This window comes from Pongo pygmaeus, chromosome 5 (genome assembly GCF_028885625.2).
Source record: "Pongo pygmaeus isolate AG05252 chromosome 5, NHGRI_mPonPyg2-v2.0_pri, whole genome shotgun sequence".
NCBI lineage: Eukaryota > Metazoa > Chordata > Mammalia > Primates > Hominidae > Pongo > Pongo pygmaeus.
The window spans coordinates 147,675,796-147,697,971 of record NC_072378.2 but is presented as its reverse complement, the minus strand read 5'-3'; the positions used below and the strand labels follow the sequence as shown (position 1 = coordinate 147,697,971).

The 22,176-nt window shown below is 36.5% G+C and overlaps 1 protein-coding gene across 3 annotated transcripts in view; it reads right to left on the bottom strand.

Annotated features, from left to right (window-relative positions):
- The window catches only part of STXBP5 (syntaxin binding protein 5), a 185,799-nt gene that overhangs the window by 130,345 nt on the left and 33,278 nt on the right, over nt 1-22,176 (bottom strand). For all 3 annotated transcript variants that reach the window (XM_054493506.2, XM_054493507.2, XM_054493508.2), the window contains exon 4: nt 20,307-20,407. In XM_054493506.2, coding sequence (XP_054349481.2) covers nt 20,307-20,407 — 101 coding nt within the window. The remainder of the gene's footprint in view (nt 1-20,306; nt 20,408-22,176) is intronic.

Here is a 22,176-nt window from a genome sequence, read left to right as displayed (position 1 = left end):
CTTTAAGGTTCTAGATGATATTACATTTCTACTAATTGGATGTGTTTGAAATGTGTAGGCAGAAGTGAGGCAGAGACTATCTTTCTGTTGCTATCTCTGCTGACAAGGATGTTTACAGAGATCTGAACAGTAGAAGACACTTATGGAGCAGCAGCAGTGGGGACCAAACACAGTGTTCCAAGTCTGCTCATGAGCTTCATGTGGTGAGAGGTGGTAATCATAAAAGCAGCCCTGTTTCCTATTCCCTGCATTGAAGCTATGGCAATATGTTCTAAAACTCAGTAAGTCTGTACCCTTCCAAACATTTTTTTAAACAGCTAGGTTCTTATGTTAAATCCTCTTATGTGTAAAATATCTGCAGTGGTTTCTGTTCCTGCACTGAAATACAGCAAGGAAATAATCTGCAATTTATACGATAGTCTATAGTCCAAAAAATACCTGCTTATAATGTATCTTAAGATGATGTTATTAGATTAATTATTTAAAGTTGAAGAAAGGTTGAGAATCTAACTTTCTTATAATTGTACAGAAGGCCTTTTCATGGCTGGGCACAGTGGCTCACACCTGTAATTCCAGCACTGTGGGAGGCCAAGGCTGGAGGATCACTTGAGCTTAGGAGTTCAAGATGAGCCCGGGCAATATAGTGAGCACTTGTCTCTACAAGAAATGTATAGCCTGGTTTGGAGATTCATGCCTGTAGTCCCAGCTACTCAAGAGGCTGAGGCAGGAGGATTGCTTGAGCCTGCGAAATTGCTTGAGCAGTGAGCCATGACTGCACCACCCCTCCCTCCTTAAAAAAAAAAAAAAAAAAAAAAAAAAAAGGAACAAAGAAAGTCTTTCGTGAAGTAGACCTTTCTTGCCTTATTTGCTCTTGACTACCCACCCAGCAATGTCTAACTACAGTTCCTTAAATATGGGAGATTGCTTCATGACTTTGTGACTCTGAACATAACGGAAAGTTCCTTTGCTCTTTGTCACCTAGGAATTTCCTAGTAATCCTGAACATCTGTTCATATTGGCTCTTTTGTAACCTTTTACCTAAAATTCACAAAACAGGATGATGCATCTTTCTTCCAGTTACCCTTTAAAATTTCACATAGAAAATTTCATTATATTCATATTACGCTTTCTACTGCGTTGTAATCTTCCATTTTATCTCCCTTAGTCAATAACAACTTCCATGTCTCTCCACAATTTATCACAGTATTTGCAATGACCAGAAACTTAAACAGGAAATAGGAAAGAAGCAGATATTATTTGGTAATTTTCTTAATTGTACCTGGTACTCTCCTGCTATGAAATAAAAATTTAAATATGCATTAATGAACACAGATTTTTAAAAATGTATTTAAAAAATGTTTATAAAATATGTTTTTTGGGACGGGCGTGGTGTCTCACACCTGTAATCCCAGCACTTTGGGAGGCTGATGCAGGCGGATCACGAGGTCAGGAGATCAAGACCATCTTGGCTAACACAGTGAAACCCTGTCTCTACTAAAAATACAAAAAAATTAGCTGGGCGTGGTGGTGGGCACCTGTAGTCCCAGCTACTGGGGAGGCTGAGGCAGGAGAATGGCGTGAACCCAGGAGGCGGAGCTTGCAGTGAGCCGAGATAGCACCACTGCACTCCAGCCTGGGTGACAAAGCGAGACTCCATCTCAAAAGAAAAAAAATATGTATTTTGAAATATATTTTAAAAAACAGCAGTCAAGAAAAAGCAATTTATAAATCTCTTGCAAGGATTTATTTGTAGTCCCATATATCTTTTCTGAGAAACTGTCATAGCTACTTTATAAAAATATTGATATCTATGTCACCCAGAAGTATAATATTGTTTCACAACATAAGCTTTAGAGATCTTTGAATGTTGTTTTATATTTGTACTGATTTACTATATTCCTTATTAATTATATCTTAATTTTTATAAAATAATTTATAACTTTTAGAAATATATCCAAATAAATCACAATATTAACATTTCTTGTGAAATGAGACCTTAGCACAACAATATTAATAACTATCAAAATAACTGAGTATCAACTTAATATCAAGTGAAACAGTGAATATTAAACAGGAAAATTGTATGTCTCAACTAAAGAAATAATTAATAACATGAAAAAACTGTTCCCTGCTGTATAAGGGATTTCTTAAAGATGTGTTTGTAATTATCTTGGGGAATGTAAGATGCCAGGGCATTTTTACATAACAAATGCTATGATAAACTGAAGTAAACTGGTATTCATCAGTGTACTGTTAAACTACACTTTTCAATGAAAAAATCTCATTCTCTTTCTTTTTTCACTTTCACATGAAATTATCCCTCTATTGTACTTTACTGGATAGGAGTATTCAAAATGTCTCACAGTCTATGGTTTATGTTTTATTATTTAAAGTTTCTCTCTCCACACACATACACATATAAACACATGACCCTATTTGTACATATATGTAAACTTACTATCTTAAATAATTTTTGTCTTATTTTACTGTTTGCCTCTCCCTCCCCCAAAATTTACTCTCTCCGTAAGTTTTATTAACAACCTGAAACATACGTTTCCACATTTTCATTTTCATAAAAAACACAAATATGATGAGAAATTTTGAGTGGGAAAAAAGAATTTTTAAAAAGGAAGATGCATAAATTTTTCTGAATCTTGTGATCCTCCAGCCTTGGACTCCTACAGTGCTGGGATCACAGGTGTGAGCCACTGTTATGTTCTCTCTTGTTCTTGTTCTTATCCATCAGTACCTGGTAGGTGGGGTTCATCTTTTAACTGTCATAAGTATACTGCACAAAACTTTCAAATTTTAATACAAAAATTGTTATCTCCCTTATTACATAGCTTGTGCTTTGCATATACTGCTAAGCACTCCTTGTCAAGGTCTTACAGATACTCCTTACATCATTTTCTTCTATGTTTTAATTTTAGTTTTTCTGTAGATGATTAAGTTAAGTATTTAACTGGCTTGCAATTTATTTTAATTGTGAGGTAGAGGCCACTTTTCCCCATTTAGCTAAGAATTGTCAGAGTGTCTTTTATTTACTGCATCCTTTTCTTGCCTGCAAAGCCACCTTTATCATATATTAAATGTGTCTCTCCCTTGATATACACGTTCCTGAACACTGTATACTGTGTTTTGGCCTATTTGCCTGCCACTTGTAATTAGTAAATTATTTTAATTTCTAGAGCTTTATAAAAATTTACGATATCAAATAAAGTAAGTCCCACCATCTCTTACTTCTTTTGCAAAATTGTCTTGACTATTCTGGGTGTTCCTTTTTTCCATATGAATTTTAAAATCAGTTTATTAAGTCCCATGAACAATTTAAAAATTTTGATTGGAACACTACTAAATACTAAAAACGCTAAATTTATAAATTAATTTGGATAGAAGTGATAATTTAAAATTTGATTATTCCTTCCTATGAAGTCATTCATCTACATTATTTTTCCTAATGCTATTTGATTTTATTTTTCAAAATAATTTTAATATTTTCACCATACAGACAGTATATATTTTTTTTATAATCTGTACATTTTTTCCTATTTCCTTCCATTTACTTTCAGACTTTGCATAATTATGCTTTAAGTATATCTATTATAAGCAATTTACAGCTATATTTTGTGGAGTATCTTTTAAGTCCAATCTGCAAATCTCAAAATTTTAAACAAATTTCATACATTTACAATGATTTTCATTACTGATTAAGTTAATCCTTTCATCTTGTTTAACTGTCCCTTGTATTTCCATCGTTTTATGTCTTTTTCTGACCATTACTGATTTATTTTCATTCTTTTTTTTCATCCTCTAATGGTCCTAATGTTTTATATTTTCAATCCTTTTAATGGTTACCCTTACACTTTTAAGACACATGTTTAACTTTATAGCTTTCTACTAATGTCTAAAAGGATGAGAGGGAATGTGAGTGTCAGGTAGTTCTTTATTTTTTGAGTTCTATCAGAGATGATGATGTCATCAGAATATAATTTACAAATGTGTTTTTAAACCTAACAATTATGCCAGGAGTTACATCTTTCAATGTAAAGATATTTTAGTTTTACGAAATTTTCTTCAGTTACGACTTTGATCATTACTTCTCCTTCCACTGTTATGTTTTCTCTTGCCTTCTCCACACACACATACACACACAAACGAAAACCCCTGAAAACCCTATAATTCTGAGGCTGAAATCTCTATGCTTTGTCCTTTGTGTCTATCACTGTCTCTCTCATTATATTTATTACATCACTGTAAAGCGTTTATTCTTTTTTAATTATACTTTAAGTTCTGGGATACGTGTGCAGAATGCGCAGGTCTGCTACACAGGTATACACATGCCATGGTAGTTTGCTGCACCCATCAAACCATCATCTACATTAGGTATTTTTCCTAATGCTATCCCTCCCCTAGCCTCCCACCCTCCAACAGGCCTCAGCGTATGATGTTCACTTCTGTGTTCTCATTGTTCAGCTCCCACTTATGAGTGAGAAAATGTGGTGTTTGGTTTTCTGTTCCTGTGTTAGTTTGCTGAGAATGATGGTTTCCAGCTTCATCCATGTCCCTGCAAAGGACATGATCTCATCCTTTTTTATGGCTGCATGGTATTCCATGGTATATATGTGCCACATTTTCTTTATCCAGTCTATCATTGATGGGCATTTGGGTTGGTTCCATGTCTTTACCATTGTGAATAGTGCTGCAATAAACATACATGTGCATGTGTCTTTACAGTCGAATGATTTATAATCCTTTGGGTACATACCCAGTAATGGGATTGCTGGGTCAAATGGTATTTCTGGTTGTAGATCCTTGAGGAATCACCACACTGTCTTCCACAATGGTTGAACTAATTTACACTCCCACCAACAAAGTAAATGCATTCCTATTTCTCCACATCCTCTCCAGCATCTGTTGTTTTCTGACTTTTTAATGATCACTATTCTAACTGGTGTGAGATGATATCTCATTGTGGTTTTGATTTGCATTTCTCTAATGACCAGTGATGATGACCTTTTTTTCATACGTTTGTTGGCTGCATAAATGTCTTCATTTGAGAAGTGTCTGCATAAAGTGGCTGCATAAATGTCTTCATTTGAGAAGTTCGCCCACTTTTTGATGGGGTTGTTTTTTTCTTGTAAATTTGTTTAAGTTCTTTGCAGATTCTGGATATTAGCCCTTTGCCAGATGGACAGATTGCAAAAATTTTCTTGCATTCTGTAGGCTGCTTGTTCACTCTGATGACAGTTTCTTTTGCTCTGCAGAAGCTCTTCAGTGTAATTAGATCCCATTTGTCAATTTTGGCTTTTGTTGCCATTGCTCTTGGTGTTTTAGTCACGAAGTCTTTGCCCATTCCTATGTCCTGAATGGTTTTGAATAGGTTTTCTTTTATGGTTTTTATGGTTTTAGGTCTTAAAGTCTTTAATCCACCTTGAGTTAATTTCTGCATAAGGTGTAAGGAAGGGGTCCAGTTGCAGTTTTCTGCATATGGCTATCCAGTTTTCCCAACACCATTTATTAAATAGAGAATCCTTTCCCCATTGCTTGTTTTTGTCAGGTTTGTCAAAGATCAGATGGTTGTAGATGTGTGGGTTGTTTCTGAGGCCTCTGTTCTGTTACATTGGTCTATGTATCTGTTTTGGTACCAGTACCATGCTATTTTGGTTACTGTAGCCTTGTAGAATAGTTTGAAGTCAGGTAGCGTGATGCCTCCAACTTTGTTCTTTTTGCTTAGGATTGTCTTGGCTATACGGGCTTTTTGGTTCCACATAAAATTTAAAGTTTTTTTTCTAATTCTGTGAAGAAAGTCAATGGTAGCTTGATGGGGATAGCACTGAATCTATAAATTACTTTGGGCAGTATGGCCATTTTTACGATATTGATTCTTCCTATCCATCAGCATGGAATGTCTTCCATTTGTCTGTGTCCTCTCTTATTTCCTTGAGGAGTGGTTTGTAGTTCTCCTTGAAGAGGTCTTTCATATCCCTTGTAAGTTGTATTCCTAGGTATTTTATTCTCTTTGTAGCTATGGTGAATGGGAGTTCATTTATGATTTGGCCCTTTGTTTGTCTCTATTTGTCTAGGAATGCTTATGATTTTTGCACAATGATTTTGTATCCTGAAACTTTGCTGAAGTTGCTTATCAGCTTAAGGAGATTTTGGGCTGAGACGATGGGGTTTTCTAAATATACAATCATGTCGTCTACAGAGACAGTGTGACTTCCTCTCTTCCTATTTGAATATCCTTTATTTCTTTCTCTTGCCTGATTGCCTCAGCCAGAACTTCCAATACTATGTTGGACAGGAGTGGGGAGAGAGGGCATCCTTGTCTTGTACCGGTTTTCAAAGAATGCTTCCAGCTTTTGCACATTCAGTATGATGTTAGCTTTGGGTTTCTCATAAATAGCCATTATTTTGAGATACGTTCCATCGACACCTAGTTTATTGAGAGTTTTTAGCATGAAGAGGTGTTGAATTTTGTTGAAGGCCTTCTCTGCATCTATTGAGATAATCATGTGGTTTTTTCATAGGTTCTGTTTATGTGATGGATTACTTTTATTGATTTGCATATGTTGAATCAGCCTTGCATCCCAGGGATGAAGCCAATTTGATCATGGTGGATAAGCTTTTTGATGTACTACTGGATTCGGTTTGCCAGTATTTTATTGAGGATTTTTGCATCAATTTTCATCAGGGATACTCTCTTGAAATTTTCTTTTTTTGTTGTGTCTCTGAAAGGTTGTGGTATCAGGGTGATGGCTGGCCTCATGAGTTAGAGAGGAGTCCCTCTTTTTCTATTGTTTGGAATAGTTGCAGAAGGAAAGGTACTAGCTTCTCTTTGTACCTCTGGTGGAATTCGGCTGTGAATCCATTTGGTCCTGGGCTTTCTTTGGTTGGTAGGCTATTAATTACTGCCTCAATTTCAGAACTTGTTATTGGTGATCTGACAATTATGTGTCTTGGGGTTGCACTTCTCGAGGAGTATCTTCGTGGTGTTCTCTGAATTTCCTGAATTTGAATGTTGGCCTGTCTTGCTAGGTTGGGGAAGTTCTTCTCGATAATATCCTGAAGAGTGTTCTTCCACTTGGTTCCATTCTCCCCACCACTTTTAGGTACACCAATCAAACATAGGTTTGGTCTTTTCACATAGTCCCACATTTCTTACAGGCTTTGTTCGTTCCTTTTCATTCTTTTTTCTCTAATCTTGTTGTCATGCTTTAAGTTGATCTTCAATCCCTGATATCCTTTCTTCTGCTTGATCAATTTGGCTACTGATACTTGTGTATGCTTCATCAAGTTCTCAAGCTGTGCTTTTCAGCTCTATCAGGTCATTTATGTTCTTCTCTAAACTGGTTATTCTAGTTAGCAATTCCTCTAACCTTTTTTCAAGGTTCTTAGCTTCCTTGCATTGGGTTAGAACATGCTCCTTTAGCTCTGAGAAGTTTGTTATTACCCACCTTCTGAAACCTACTTCTGTCAATTCGTCAAACTCATTCTCTGTCCAGTTTTGTTCCCTTGCTGGCAAGGAGTTGTGATCCTTTGGAGGAGAAGAGACATTTTGGTTTTTGGAATTTTCAGCCTTTTTGCGCTGGTTTTTGCTTATCTTTGTTGATTTATCTACCTTTGGTCTTTGATGTTGGTAATCTTAAGATGGTGTTTCTGTGTGGATGTCCTTTTTGTTGATGTTGATGCTATTCCTTTCTGTTTGTTAGTTTTCCTTCTAACAGTCAGGCTGCAGGTCTGCTGGAGTTTGCTGGAGGTCCACTCCTGACCCTGTTTGCCTGGGTATCACCAGCAGAGGCTGAAGAACAGCAAAGATTGCTGCCTGTTCCTTTCTCGGGATGCTTCATCCCAGAAGGGGCATCCGCCAGATGCCAGCTGGAGCTCTCCTGTATGAGGTGTCTGTCGACCCCTGCTGGGAGGTGTCTTCCCAGTAAGGATACATGGGGGTCAGGGATCCACTTGAGGAAGCAGTTTGTCCCTTAGCAGAACTTGAGCACTGTGCTGGGAGATCTGCTGGTCTCTTCAGAGCCAGCAGACAGGAACGTTTAAGTTTGCTGAAGCTGCGCCCGCAGCCACCCCTTTCTCCAAGTGCTCTGTCACAGGGAGATGCGAGTTTCATCTAGAAGCCCCTGTTTGGGGCTGCAGCCTTTCTTTCAGAGATGCCCTGCCCAGAGAGGAGAAATCTAGAGAGGCAGTCTGGCTGGGCTCCGTGGGGGTGGGATCTGCTGAGCTAGACCACTTGGCTCCCTGGCTTCAGCCCCCTTTCCAGGGGAGTGAACGGTTCTGTCTCGCTGGCATTCCAGGTGCCACTGGGGTATGAAAAAAAACTCCTGCAGCTAGCTCAGTATCTGCCCAAATGGCCAGCCAGTTTTGTGCTGGAAACCCAGGGCCCTCGTGGCGTAGGCACCAGAGGGAATCTCCTGATCTGTGGGTTGTGAAGACTGTGGGAAAAGCGTAGTATCTGGGCTGAAATGCACCATCCCTCATGGCACCATACCTCATGGCTTCCCGTGGCTAGGGAAGGGAGTTTCCCGACCCTTTCCGCTTCCGGGTGAGGCAACGCCACACCCTGCTTCGGCTCACTCTCTGTGGGCTGCACCCACTGTCTAACCAATCCCAATGAGATGAGCTGGGTACCTCCGTTGGAAATGCAGAAATCACCTCCCTTCTGTGTTGATCTTGCTGGGAGCTGCAGATTGCAGCTGTTTCTATTCGGCCTTCTTTTTTTTTTTTTTTTTTTTTTGAGACAAGGTTTCACTCTTGTTGCCCACGCTGGAATGCAGTGATGTTGTGATCTCAGCTCGCTGCAACCTCTGCCTCCCAGGTTCAAGCGATTCTCCTAAAGCATTTATTCTTACGCAAATAAATGAATTTTGATCTTAAACACAAGAAGTTAAAAATAAAGTAGGGAGAAGAACAGATATAAAAATTGATATTAATAAATTAGATATCAATAAAACAGCAGAACTGTCATGATACATCCAACAATGGGATACAATTTTTCTATTAATTTCTCTGTCCTAGAGTAACCAAAGAAAAAAATTATCTGCTCCCAAACACACCCAGCATGCAGAGGTGGGACGGATATAGGTTACTGGTTACTGTTCTCCCTCGGTATCCATGGGGGATTGGTTCCAGGAGCTCCATTAATACCAAAATCAAAGATATTCAAGTCCCTCATATAAAATGGTATAATATTTACATATAACCTACACAAATCTTCCTATATACTTTCAATCGTTTCTAGATTACTTATAATGCCAATACAATGTAAGTGCAATGCAAATATACTATTTTTTTTTTTTGTATTTTTCCCCAAATATTTTCAAGCCATAGTTGGTTGAGTCCAGGGATACACAACCTACAGATATGAAAGGTTACCTGTATAGAAATTCCCATTGAAACTGAGAGAAAGTGGAAGGTAAAAAGGAGTTTATTAGTCCGTAACAGTCTTGAAATTCGTTTTGGCAAATGGTGGATTTTTCTTAGGATTCAAGACCAGGGAGTAATTCTCTGTGGGTCTAAGCTCTACTCTCTTAATCATTGTTCCTTTTTCATGTAAGTTACCACTTATTTGCAGCTGAGTTCTTTTATCAGCCTGCTTCTTGCTACAGCTTCCTTTTATTTTGTACTCTCTCTGTCCTTTTCAGTCCAAGCTGGCAATGTTTCTACTGATGCAATTTTCTCAAGAAACTTGCAGGTCTTAAATAAATTTTATTGGGTTTTACTCCATTAGACAAAAGTCACACTCACAAATCTTTTTTCGGATAACCCTTTCTCTATTTTGGCTCCTGCTGAAATGCCTGTGGGATGATACTTTTTTTAAAAACTTTCTAGATGCTCTGGTTTCTTGAAAAGATCTGTGGGGTACACTGTTAATCTCTTAAAAAGGGCCCTCTGTGTGACTGAATGCTCTGACCTTTTGATCTTTAAGGGGTTTTTAGTAAAAAATTACACAGCTGCACTCTCATATTTTTCTCTGTGCCACACTTTTAGAAACAATCTCTCTTTTGCCAGCTGCATCACAGTAGGAATTCCCCAAATTGTCAAGTCCTGGTTCTTTTAAAACTTCTTCACTCAATTTCTCTCTCCTCTTGCATTTTATTATAAAGCAGCAAGAAGAATTGGCTCGCACCCTCAACACTTTCCTTGGAAATCTCTTCAGCTAAATATCCAAGTTAATCACTTACATATTGTGTAGGTGACAATTCTGCTAAGCATTCTGTTCTCCCCCTATACAACAAAGAACCACTTTCTCCAGCCTCTCCCTAGCAAGAGACTTAAGTACTGAGTCCTACAAACAGCTTGTTTTGGGCAGTATGTGCTTTTCTATCATACTCCTCGAAATTCTTCCAGGTTCTACTCACTGCCAAGTTCCAAAGTGACTTCCACATATTCAGATATTTGTTACAGCAGTATTACACTTCCAGGTACCAAACTAATACCAGGTGTATTTTTTTTTTTTACCTATTTGTAACAAGATATCACAAATTTAATGGCTTAAAAGAATACCCACTTATTATTTCTGTAGGTTAGAGGTGCAGGCACTTAATAGGTTCTCTGCTCAAGGACTTACAAGCTAAAATCCACATTTCAGCCATGCTGCATTCCTGCATCCCTTTCTGGAAGTGCTGGGAAAGAATCTGCTCCCAAGCTCATTCAGGTTGCTAGCTGAATTCAGCATCTGTGGCTGTAGGACTGAATCCCTGTCTCCCTGCTGTCTGTCGGGGCTCCATCTTCGAGGCCAGCAAGGAAGAATCTCCTGTCCACTGGATCCTTCTCACACTCTGAGCCTTTTGACAGGAAAAATCCAGTCTCTTAAGTGCTCACCTGCTTGTTAGGCCTACTGAGGATCATCTTCGTATTTAAGGTCAACTAATTTGGGAACTGAAATACATCTGGCAAAATGTCTTCACCAAGATAAGTGTTTGATTAATTAACAAGAAATAGGTATGTGTACATCAAAGGGTAGATACCTTGGGGCCCATCTTAGACTTCTGCCTACCACAGGTATATGTTTAGGAGTAAAATTGCTGGGTCATGGAGGATGTGAACACTGCCCAAGAAACTTCCGAAATGACTGCAACACTTAAAATTCACATTAGTAAGTTATGAGAAGCTCCAGCTGCATCACAATCTAACCATTTAGCCATTCTGATGAGTAGTTGTCATTTTAGTCTGCATTTTCCTGATGACTGACTTTTGTCTTCTTTAAAAAAAAAAACTCAATTATTTCATCATATGTTTTCATATAAACCTCTAAAATAACATTCACTCATATTGTAATACACATTTGCATCTCTACTTTAATGTAAGCTATTCATGCATTAATAAAAAGCTCATCCTGTTTATTGGTTCATTGGCAGAGCTAAGTAGTTTTTTTTTTTTTTTTGAGATGGAGTCTCACTTTGCCACACAAGTTGGAGTGCAGTGGTGTGATCTCACCTCATTGCAACCTCTGCTTCCTGGGTTCAAGCAATTCTCCCTGCCTCAGCCTCCCGAGTAGCTGGGATTACAGATGCCCACTTCCACGCTTGGCTAATTTTTGTATTTTTAGTAGAGACGGGGTTTCGCCATGTTGGCCAGGCTCGTCTTGAACTCCTGACCCCAGGTGATCTGCCCACCTTGGCCTCCCAAAGTACTGGGATTACAGGCTTCAGCCACCGCACCCAGCTGAGCTAAGTACTCTTATATTCGCCTTTGGTTATATACCTCCTCCTTCCATATAATCTTTTAATGTCTTCTTATATAATCTTTTTATACCTTTAACACATTGTAAGGCCCTTTTGGAAGTAGAACAGTCTCTTTAAATATATCTCCCCTTTTCCTTGACAGAAGAAATTCCTGTCAGAAGTTGTAAAAGAGTGTTTTGCTGAGTACCAGCCCCTAAAAATCTATATCAGTGTAACAAAGATTTTAAATTAACTAACTGCACATGTTAAACAAGGACAAAATTAATCCCAATATTGAAACAAAAGATGCAGAATTGTAGGAGAAATTCTGACAAGGAAAAGGGTAGAGGTATTCAAAGAGACTCCTTACTATGGATAATTTTATTCTGGGAGGTGATCCAATACTGCCTGAACATCCTTCCTTTAACAGTTTCAAGTTTATCAAATCATAACTGTCTTTCCTCTGAATATTAAGAGAATTTTTCTTTTATTTTAAAATTGTGCTTGAATATGTGATACTCTATACCTAGAATTTCCAAGATGACTCATCATTTCCATATCACCAACCAATTCTCTTTGTAGATCACAATTAGGTCCAGAGTAGTAGATCCCCCGTCTTCCCAACAGGATTGGGCACCATTTCATGCCTATGTTCTAGTCCTTAATTTCATCCCATCAAATCACTCTCATTTCTAATGCCTGTACACTTTTCATTAAGCTGTTTTCAAAGAAAAGTATTTTGATAATATTATGCAATTACCAGAGAAACTATAATTCTGGGTCTTTGTTTCAATACTGTGATTAATTTTTTCCTTGTTCAACATGTGCAATTAGTTAATTCAAAATCTTATTAAGACCTGTATAGATATTTTGGGGGCTGGTACTCAGCCAAACACTCTTTACAACTGTCTAAGGTTATGCCCTATTTACGTGGATACTAAGCAAATTACAAGCTTTATAAATATGCAAAGCACAGTAGTGTAATAAAATAATAAGAGTATAATGTAATATATGAGTTTTTGTTTCTATATACATTTATTTACAATACTGGGAAAATCTGATGCTAGGGTGTCAACTCATTTTTACAGTACATTATAAGCACCAAATCTCCCTTCGCTGTGCTGGAATCTGAACAGATTAACTTCATTTGTCATACAGTTGTTTTTTTCCATGAGAGGACTTTGAACATGAATTCTCCCTTGATATTTAAGTTACAAAATCTTGATTATTAATGTATTTCATACAATAATTTTCCTTCCCTTTCATTTAGAATGAAAGCACACTTACGTTATTCTCTAAACAATGATGCATCTATCATCAAATAATAAAAGTCATATAGAAACTGTAAATCAGAGTATTAGAATAAAGAAAAAACATACGTCTTTAGAAATATATTAACTTTAATATCAAGATTCAGCTTTTCTGGTGTTTAACGTACTTACAGGGGAAAATATTCTATAAAATTTCACTAAGGGAAATTTTCTTAACCCCGAGAATAAATAATTATTTATGTGAAAAGGTTTTACAAACAATAAAGCATTATATAAATCAAGAGGTAAAAATATTAGACAATAATATTACGTCCTAAAAAAGTCCACATATAATTTAGTTTTCAGTCTTAAAAAGCTTCACATATCGTTATAAACTTACGCAAAAACTTAACATGATTGAGAATACTGGTCATACTAACTCATGGTGATGAAAAAAGACTAGAAGACAGTTGTAGCTGCTTATCAACCCATGACTTGCTCCTATTTGAACTTCTTTAAAGGAAAAAACAAGGTATTAAGCTAAATGGAACATATTCTGATACTGCAACTTATCTATCTTACTTATCAAATTCTCAGTTTCTGTGGGAGCAAAGAACCTCTCTTTTGCATGTATAAACCTAATGGCACATATTAACAAGGCTCACCAATATCAAGGAAGAGGAACAAAGGTGATATGTGTTTCCTAGAGCTGCCAAAACAAACCACCACAGCATGGGCAGCTTAAAACAACAGAAATTGATTCTCTCACAGTTCTGGAGGCTAGAAGTCTTGAGATCAAGGTGTCAGCAGGGCGCTGCCCTCTCTGAGGGCTCTAGGGGAGAATCTGTTACATGCCTCTCCCCTAGCTGCTGGTATTGGCAGCTATCCTTTGCATTCCTTGGCTTATAGCTGCATCACTCAGCTTCTACCTCCTTCATCACGTGGTATTCTCTGAGTTTCTGTGTCTGTGTCTCTTCACCTCTTCTTATGTGGACACCAGATTAGTCTCCACCTTAATAATCTCATATTAACTTGACTACATCTGCCAAGACCCCGTTTCTAACTAAGGTCACATTCATAGGTACCAGGGGTTAGGACTTCAAGATTATCTTTTCTGGGAAAACAATTCAATCTGTAACAGAGGACGGGTAAGTAAAGTACACACCCCTAGTATTCTACTATGACATACTGCTGCTACCAATTCCTTTCAGGCTACAGAAGATTGAGATGCTGTAGCTACTACTATCGGCAAATTTGTCCCTGTGATAAAAATTATACAGCAGACAAATCCCTGAGCTGAGTCTGGCAATTGGCATAATAAGCTACATGCTAATTAAGGAGGATATTTAAAATTGCATGTTTTTCCTCAACTTTCAAAGTATATTTACTTTTTCTTTTGTTTGCTGATTTAAAAAAATTCCATCTTGCATCCTGGTTGGTTTTAGCCTACTTTTCTTTTACAGCTGAATTGTGTGCTTCCCTCCTCAATTATATGGTGAAGTCCTAACTCCCCAGTACCCAAGAATGTGACAGTATTTGGAGATAGGGCCTTCAATTCAAACAAAAATTAGTCGGGCGTGGTGGTGAGCACCTGTAATCCCAGCTATTCGTGAGGCTCAGGAGAATTGCTTGAACCCAGGAGGCAGAGATTGCAGTGAGCCGAGATCATGCCACTGAACTCCAGCCTGGGCAGCAGACCAAGAATCCCTCTCAAAAAAAAAAAAAAAAAAAAAAAGCAGCTCAGCAAACCTCAAGCAGTATAAATATAAAGAAAATAATAGCTAGCCATATCATTGTCAAAGTGCTAAAAACCAAAGATAAAGTGATAATTTTGAAAGCAGCCAGAGAAATAGGACTCATTTCACACAGGGGAGTAAAAATTCAAATAACCACTAATTTCTCATAGAAACAAAAAAGGAGGGCAGAAAATCGTGGAATAACAACTTCAAAGTGTTGAAGGAAAACCACTGGTAGGTCATAAAACTCATAATCAGAAAGTCCACTACAAATGCTTCAAATTAATTACAAACTGTCATTTCATGTAATTTAAAAATCACCAAATACTGTATTTCACTGATTCTAAATGCTGTTGACTCTAGGGCATGCCATTATTTTTATTTAGTATTAATAAAATTCACAAAGCATTTTCAATTAATTATAAGACACCATTCATTAATAAAAACATTGCAATTTCGGAGATGTAAAAATATTAAAAGTACAAAATAAGTAAATGCTAAAGTCAATAGTCCTCTTTCAAAAAGCCAAATCAAAATCCCAGCAAGCTATTGTGTGGATATTGACAAACTGATTCTAAAGTTTATATGAAAAGGCATAAAACCCGCAATAGCCAGCATAATACTGAACAAGAAGACCAAAGTCGGAGGGCTGACACTACCCATCTTCAAGACTTGCTACAAAACTGCAGTAATCAAGTCAGTCATCCCTCCATATCTGTGGCGGATTGGTTACAGAAACCCCTCTGATACCAAAATCCAACAATGCTCAAGTCCATTATATAAAACTCTATCGTATTTGCATATAGCCTATGCACATCCTATGCACATTAAATAATCTCTTTATTACTTCTAATACTTAATACAATTTAAATGCTAAGTAAATGATTGCTATCTTGTATTTTTATTTTTATTATCTTTTTATTTTTCCCCCAAATATTTTCAGTCTGCTGATGGTTGAATCCAGATGTGGATCCCATAGACACAAAAAGCTGATTGTATTAGAAAAATAACAGACAAATAGATCAATTGATCTATCTTAAACAGAATAGAGAACCAGAAATAGATCTACTTAAATACAGTAAATTGCTCTCTGATAAAGGAGCAAATACAATTCAATGGGAAACAGATAATCTTTTCAACAAATGGTGCTGGAACAACTGGACAATCATAAGCAAAAAAAAGAAAAAAAAGAGAAAAAAACTCTAGACATAGAACTTATATATTTCAAAAAATTTAAATCAACATGGATCACAGATCTAAATGTAAAATGCAAAACTCTAAAACTTCTACAACATAACACAGGAGGAAATCTAGGTAGTGATCTTGAATTTGGTGACGGATGTTTTAGATACAAACAGCAAAAGTGTCATCTCTGAAAGAAAAATTAATAAGCTAAACTTTATTAAATAGGAAATATCTGCTCCACAAACGCACTGTGCAGAGAATAAAAATAAAAGTCACAGACTAGGACAAAATATTTGTAAAATACCTATCTGATAAAGGTACCCAAAATATACAAAGAATTATTAAAACTTATCAATAAGAAACAAACAGCCCAACTTAAAAATGGGCAAAAAATCTGGACAACTCATCAAAGCAGCACATGAAACAAAGAAGAATATGAAAAGATAACCCATATCATGTGTCACTAGGGAACCGCAAATTAAAGTAACAATGAGGTAACACTACACATGTATTAAAATGGCTAACGTCCATAAGCTGGCAATACCAAATGTTAGTAAGGATATGGAGCAAAAGGACCTCTTATTCAATGCTAGTGGGAGTGCAAAATAGTATAGCCATTAAGGAAGACAGCTTGGCAGTTTTCACAAAGCCAAAGATAGTCTAGCATATTATCCACCAATAGCACTCCCAGGTATCCAACTGTGTTGAAAATGTACATCCACAAAAAAACTGCATGTGAATATTTATAACAGCTTTATTCATAATGGCCAAAAAAAGCAAAAACCAAGATATCCTTCAACAGGTGAATGGAAATACAAACTGTTACATCTGTAAAAGAAATTCACTGATAAAAAGAAATGATTTAGCAAGCCAGAAGACTAGTAACATTAAATGCATATTGCTCAGTGAAAGAAGTCTAAAAAAGCTACATGCTATATGTATGATTCCAATGACAGTCATGTGTCACTTACAGATGGCTATGTTCTCAGAAACCCATCAGCAGGAGAGTTCAACATTGTGTGAACATCATAGAGCATACTTACACGAACCTAGATGGTATAGCCTACTACACACCTAGGCTGTATAGTACAGCCTATTGCTCCTAAGCTACAAACCTGGAAAGCATGTTACTGCGTATTACACATTGAATACTGCAGGCAACTGTAACACAAAGGTTAAGTATCTGTGTATCTAAACAAACAGGTACACTAAAAATGTAGTATAAAAGATTAAAAAATAGTACACCTATAGAGGGCAGTTATCATGAATGGAGCTTGCAGGAATGGAAGTTGCTCTGGGTGAGTCTGTGAGTGGTAAGTGACTGTGAAGGCCTAGGACATTACTGCACCCTAGTGTAGACTTTATAAACACTGGACTCTTAGTCCAGACTAAATTTATTTTTTAAAATTTCTTTCTTCAGTAATAAATTAACCTTAGCTTACTGTAAACTTTTTTACTTCATAAACATTTTAAATGTTTTAACTTTTTGACTCTTTTATAATAACCCTTCACTTACAAACACAATGTAAAACTATACAAAAATATTTTTCTTTATGTCCTTATTCCATAAGCTTTTTTATATTTTTAATTTATTTTTACTTTTACTTTTTAAACTTTTTTTAAAAAAAAACTAAGACACAATCACACACATTAGCCTAGGCCTACACAGGATCAGGATCATCAATCTCACTGTCTTCCACCTCTAGATCTTGTCCCACTGGAAAGTCTTCAGGGACAGTAACACACATGGAGCGATCATCTCCTATGATAACAATGCCTTCTGGAATAATTCCTGAAGGACCTGCCTGAGGCTGTTTTTCTTAAATAAGTAGAAGGAATAAACTCTAAAATAATAAAATGTATATTCTAATAAATATATAAGACAGTAACAGTCATTTGTTATCATTATCAAATATTATGTACTGTAAACAATTATATGTGCTATACTTTTAGACAACTGGTAGCACAATAGGTTAGTTTATACTAGTATTACTACAATACGTGAATAACGTATTGCACTAAGATGCTAAGATGTTATGACAGCTATAACATCCCTAATCTATAAGATGCTATGATGTTATGACAGCTATAACATCCCTAATCTATAGGAGTATTTCAGCTCCATTATAATCTTTTGGGACCACCATCATATATACAATTGTCACTGAGTGTAACATCGTTATGCAACACATGGCTATATATACGACATTTTGGAAAAAGCAAAAACTACAGAGATAGGAAACAGATCAGTGGCTGACAGGGGTCGAGGATTAGAGAAAGAGTATGGATAAACAGGTGACACATATTGGTTTTTAGGTCAGTGAAACTATTCCACATGATACTGTAATGGCAGATACATGACATTACGCATTTGTCAAAATACATGGAATTGTTCAACACAAATAGTGAACCTTATTATGTTATGAACATTAGTTAACAACAATGTATCAATTTTGGTTCATTAATTGTAACAAACTTCCCACACTAATGCATGTTAATATCAGAGAACACCATGAATGGGGGGAGACTGAGTTGGGGGAATGAGGTGGTATATGAGGTATATGGAAATTCTCTGTAGTATCTGCTCAATTATTCTATAAATCTAAAATTGTTCTAAAAATAAAGTCTGTTAATTTAAAAACTGTGCAAGTTAAAATCAAAGAAATGTGATATGGTTCCCTGTTTTGGGTATCATAACACAGTAAGAGTTAGAAATAGAGAGACAGACCTAAGACTACAAGTACAAACTTCAAGATATCCCATTTTCTGTTTAACAATCAAATACTTACTAAGTACCTACTATGTCAAAAAAGTCACCAGTTACCTCGTCAGGACTTAGCTGTGATTATACCTATCTTTCCTTACATCTCCCAACTCTCTAGTCTCTATGCTTGCTTTTTACTCTTTGCCTTATTCCAAGTTTTGTTTCTCCCAAACCACGTTTCTCACTAATTCCATGAAATGTCATGAGAATCAAATAAGACAGTCTAAGATAAAACCCTAGAGCTCACAAGTTTCCTTCCTCTACTTTAAGTTCACACTTCTTACCTCTACTGTTATTACAGTTGTTATAACTATACTGTTCTCACATTCTCTTCTTCCGCCTTTATTGTCAACAGGTTTTAATCAAAATTTTAGACATTAAAAACTAAAACTTGACTGGAAAAAAGTAGCCACTTAAGAAAACAAATAAACTTTTCCCTAGAAGTTAAAAGAATCAAGTACTTCCCTTTTGGTATTCCTATAAGATTCAAAATTTTAAAAATTTCCTCAAAATACATATTAAAAAAGATTGTGCTTTTAATGCTAACTACATAAATATTATATACATACATATATACAACTACACATGTATATAAAATAAACAACATATGTCTCTCAAAACTATTGAGGGAAGGGACTATATCCTTACTCATATTTCATGCCAAAATAAGTTCCATATAAATCAAAGATTAAGTATAAAAAATAAAACTTTAAGAGTACTACGAAGGCCAGGCTTGGTGGCTCATGCCTGTAATCCCAGCTCTTTGGGAGACCGAGGCGGGCAGATCACTCGAGGTCAGGAGTTCGAGACCAGCCTGGCCAACATGGCGAAATCCCGTCTCTACTAAAAATACAAAAATTAGCCAGGTGTTGTGGTGCACGCTGTAGTCCCAGATACTCAGGAGGCTGAGGCACGAGAATCACTTGAACCTGGCGGGCAGAAGTTGCAGTGAGCCCAGATCATGCCACTGCACTCCAGCCTGGGCGACAGAGCAAGACTAGGTCTCAGAAAAAAAAAAAAAAGAGTACCACAAAAACATATAGGGGACGATGGTTAATAAAATTGGGGTGAAAAGTTTTTCCAATCAAAGCCCCAAATTCACAAGTCATATTAGAAGAGATTTCTATGACCAAGCTAACCTACTTCTACAAATTTATCTTACGGATATACTTGTATATGTAGACAAAGACATATGTAACATAACATCACAACAGAGTAAAATGAACAGCAGACTGAAAATGATTATGTGTCCACTGATGAGGACTGGCTGAATAAATTATGGCACTTATATAGAGCAGAATATTATGCAGTTATGAAAATGATTCAGGAAGATTTAAATGTGCTGATATGAGACAATCTATGGGATACGTTTAGCAAATACAAGTTACAGGAAGAATATGTAATAGCCTCCCTTTTATGCAAAAAAAAGCAGGGGAGCTATACAGAGATTTTTTCTTTTATACATACACTGTAAATCCTTCCAGAAGGACACAAAAGAAATTTATGTGGTTGCCTGAAGAAAGTAAGATGGGTCTAAAAAAGAAGGAATCTTGCTTTTACTGTATATCCTTTGAAGTTTCTGAATCAGTTTTTAGATTGTGCATAAGGCCTATCACACACAAAAAATCAAAGACTGAAATTCAAGAAAATATAATAGTAAATATCCTATACATAAGATAACTGGGAGAATTCTTACCTTTCTCTGCAAAATTTAAGTGAATGTAGTATGGCAGGCCTCTTCTGACGTAAATTCCATAAGTGTAAGGTGTCATCAGCCAAGGCACTCACAAGAGCTCCCTTAAAAATCAAGTATAACACATTTCATATATAATATATTTTATAAACATGAAGTCTACTCAATAGCTGCCAGAAATATCTCCTTCCCAAATTTCAAAACTTTCTGTCAACAGATTTATATCTAAGAAACATTTGCCTCACTCAAATTCAAAACAGCAGATGTAAAAAGTATACGTGTATTACATGTATGTAAATATGTTAACTTCTTCGATAATTTAAAGTATAATTTAGTATCTCATAAGCCAAAAGTATACTAGGATCTAGTGGAATAGCATGGTTAAGATCTAGTTATTTAAAATTAGAGGTCAGACTGTAAGTTACTTTGTAACTATTACACATACTTCCTTGACTAGCAGAGCAAAATATGGTATGAAGTAACCTCCTCATTTCATTTGGCTTAAGACAAATTCTTACGGAAGTACTATACCCAGATCATAATTCTACTACTAGAATGGTACGGAAAATAAACGTAGCATTTGGCACACTGTAACCTCCATGTCCGAAGGTTTGAAATCTGAGTAATTTAGAATGTTAAAACATCTGATACAACTAAATATTATTATTTATAGGGAAAAAAAGGCCTGGCAGTATTTGAGAATCATTTAAGTGGCTCATTCTCACCCAAACCCAACAAATCAGAATTTCCAGAGTGCTATGGTTTAGAAGTGGTTTGCAATGTCAAAATGCATCATGTTGAAATTTACTTGCCAGTGAAGTGGTGTTGAGAGGTGGTGAACCATCCCTCATTTGTGTCATAAAAGATCTGCCTCTGTGAAGGTTTAATGCAGTCTCCAGGGAGGGAGGGAGTTCTTTCCCTCACAGGATGGATTAGTTCTTATGCTAGTGAGTTGTTATAAAGTGAGGCTGACCTCTTTGCTCTCCTGGCATGCACCAGCTTCCCTTTCTGCTTCTCTACCATGTTATGAGGCAGCATGAGGCCCTCACCAGAAGTCAGCCAGATGCCTGCTGCTCAATCTTGGACTTCCCAGCCTCCAGAATCAAAAGTTAAATAAACTTCTTTCTTTATAAATTACCCAGACTCAGGTATTCAGTTGCAGCAACAGAAAACGGCCAAAGACACAGAGCAAAGACCTATGGAAGTACATTTTGAAAAACCTCTGAGATGATTCTGATATGAAATTGTGAATGCAATGTGATAATTGTGAATAAAATTAAGACTCTCTAGACTAGAGCTGATTTATTAAGACATCTGAATGTTTTTCCTCAAAGGACTTAGAAATCTATCATCAATACTGAAAGAATAAGACAAGAGATGTAACATGCAGAATTTACATTAATTTCAAAAAAGATTTGCAAGACCAATCTTTTAGGGTATTGTAAAAAATTATAAAGTCTCCCCCTTTTAAAATAAGAGTTTCTCATCTACTCAGAAGAACTAAAACAGCTGTCAGGACAAGATTTATATTAAATTATCTCTCCAACTCCTTTCCACCTTCAAAATTCTATGAGGGCTACCCTAGTGTGTAACTTCTGTTGCCAGGACATGACAACTGGAAAGCAGAAATACATAAAGTCCACACTCTCTCCATTTCACTAAAAGCATCGTCTTATCTACATCACTTTGAAGTAGAGAAACTCAAAGGATTTAGGGTGTCAAAGATTTGTACTGCTATTTCTTATTCCCATCAAATATCAGGCCATGTCATCTTTCTTAATGTTTACCACATCTTAAAATCTCAAGGAAGAAGAGAAGACATAGAGCCAAAATAGCAATAACAGCTGTCCTCTTCTTATGGTGGCTCCTTCAC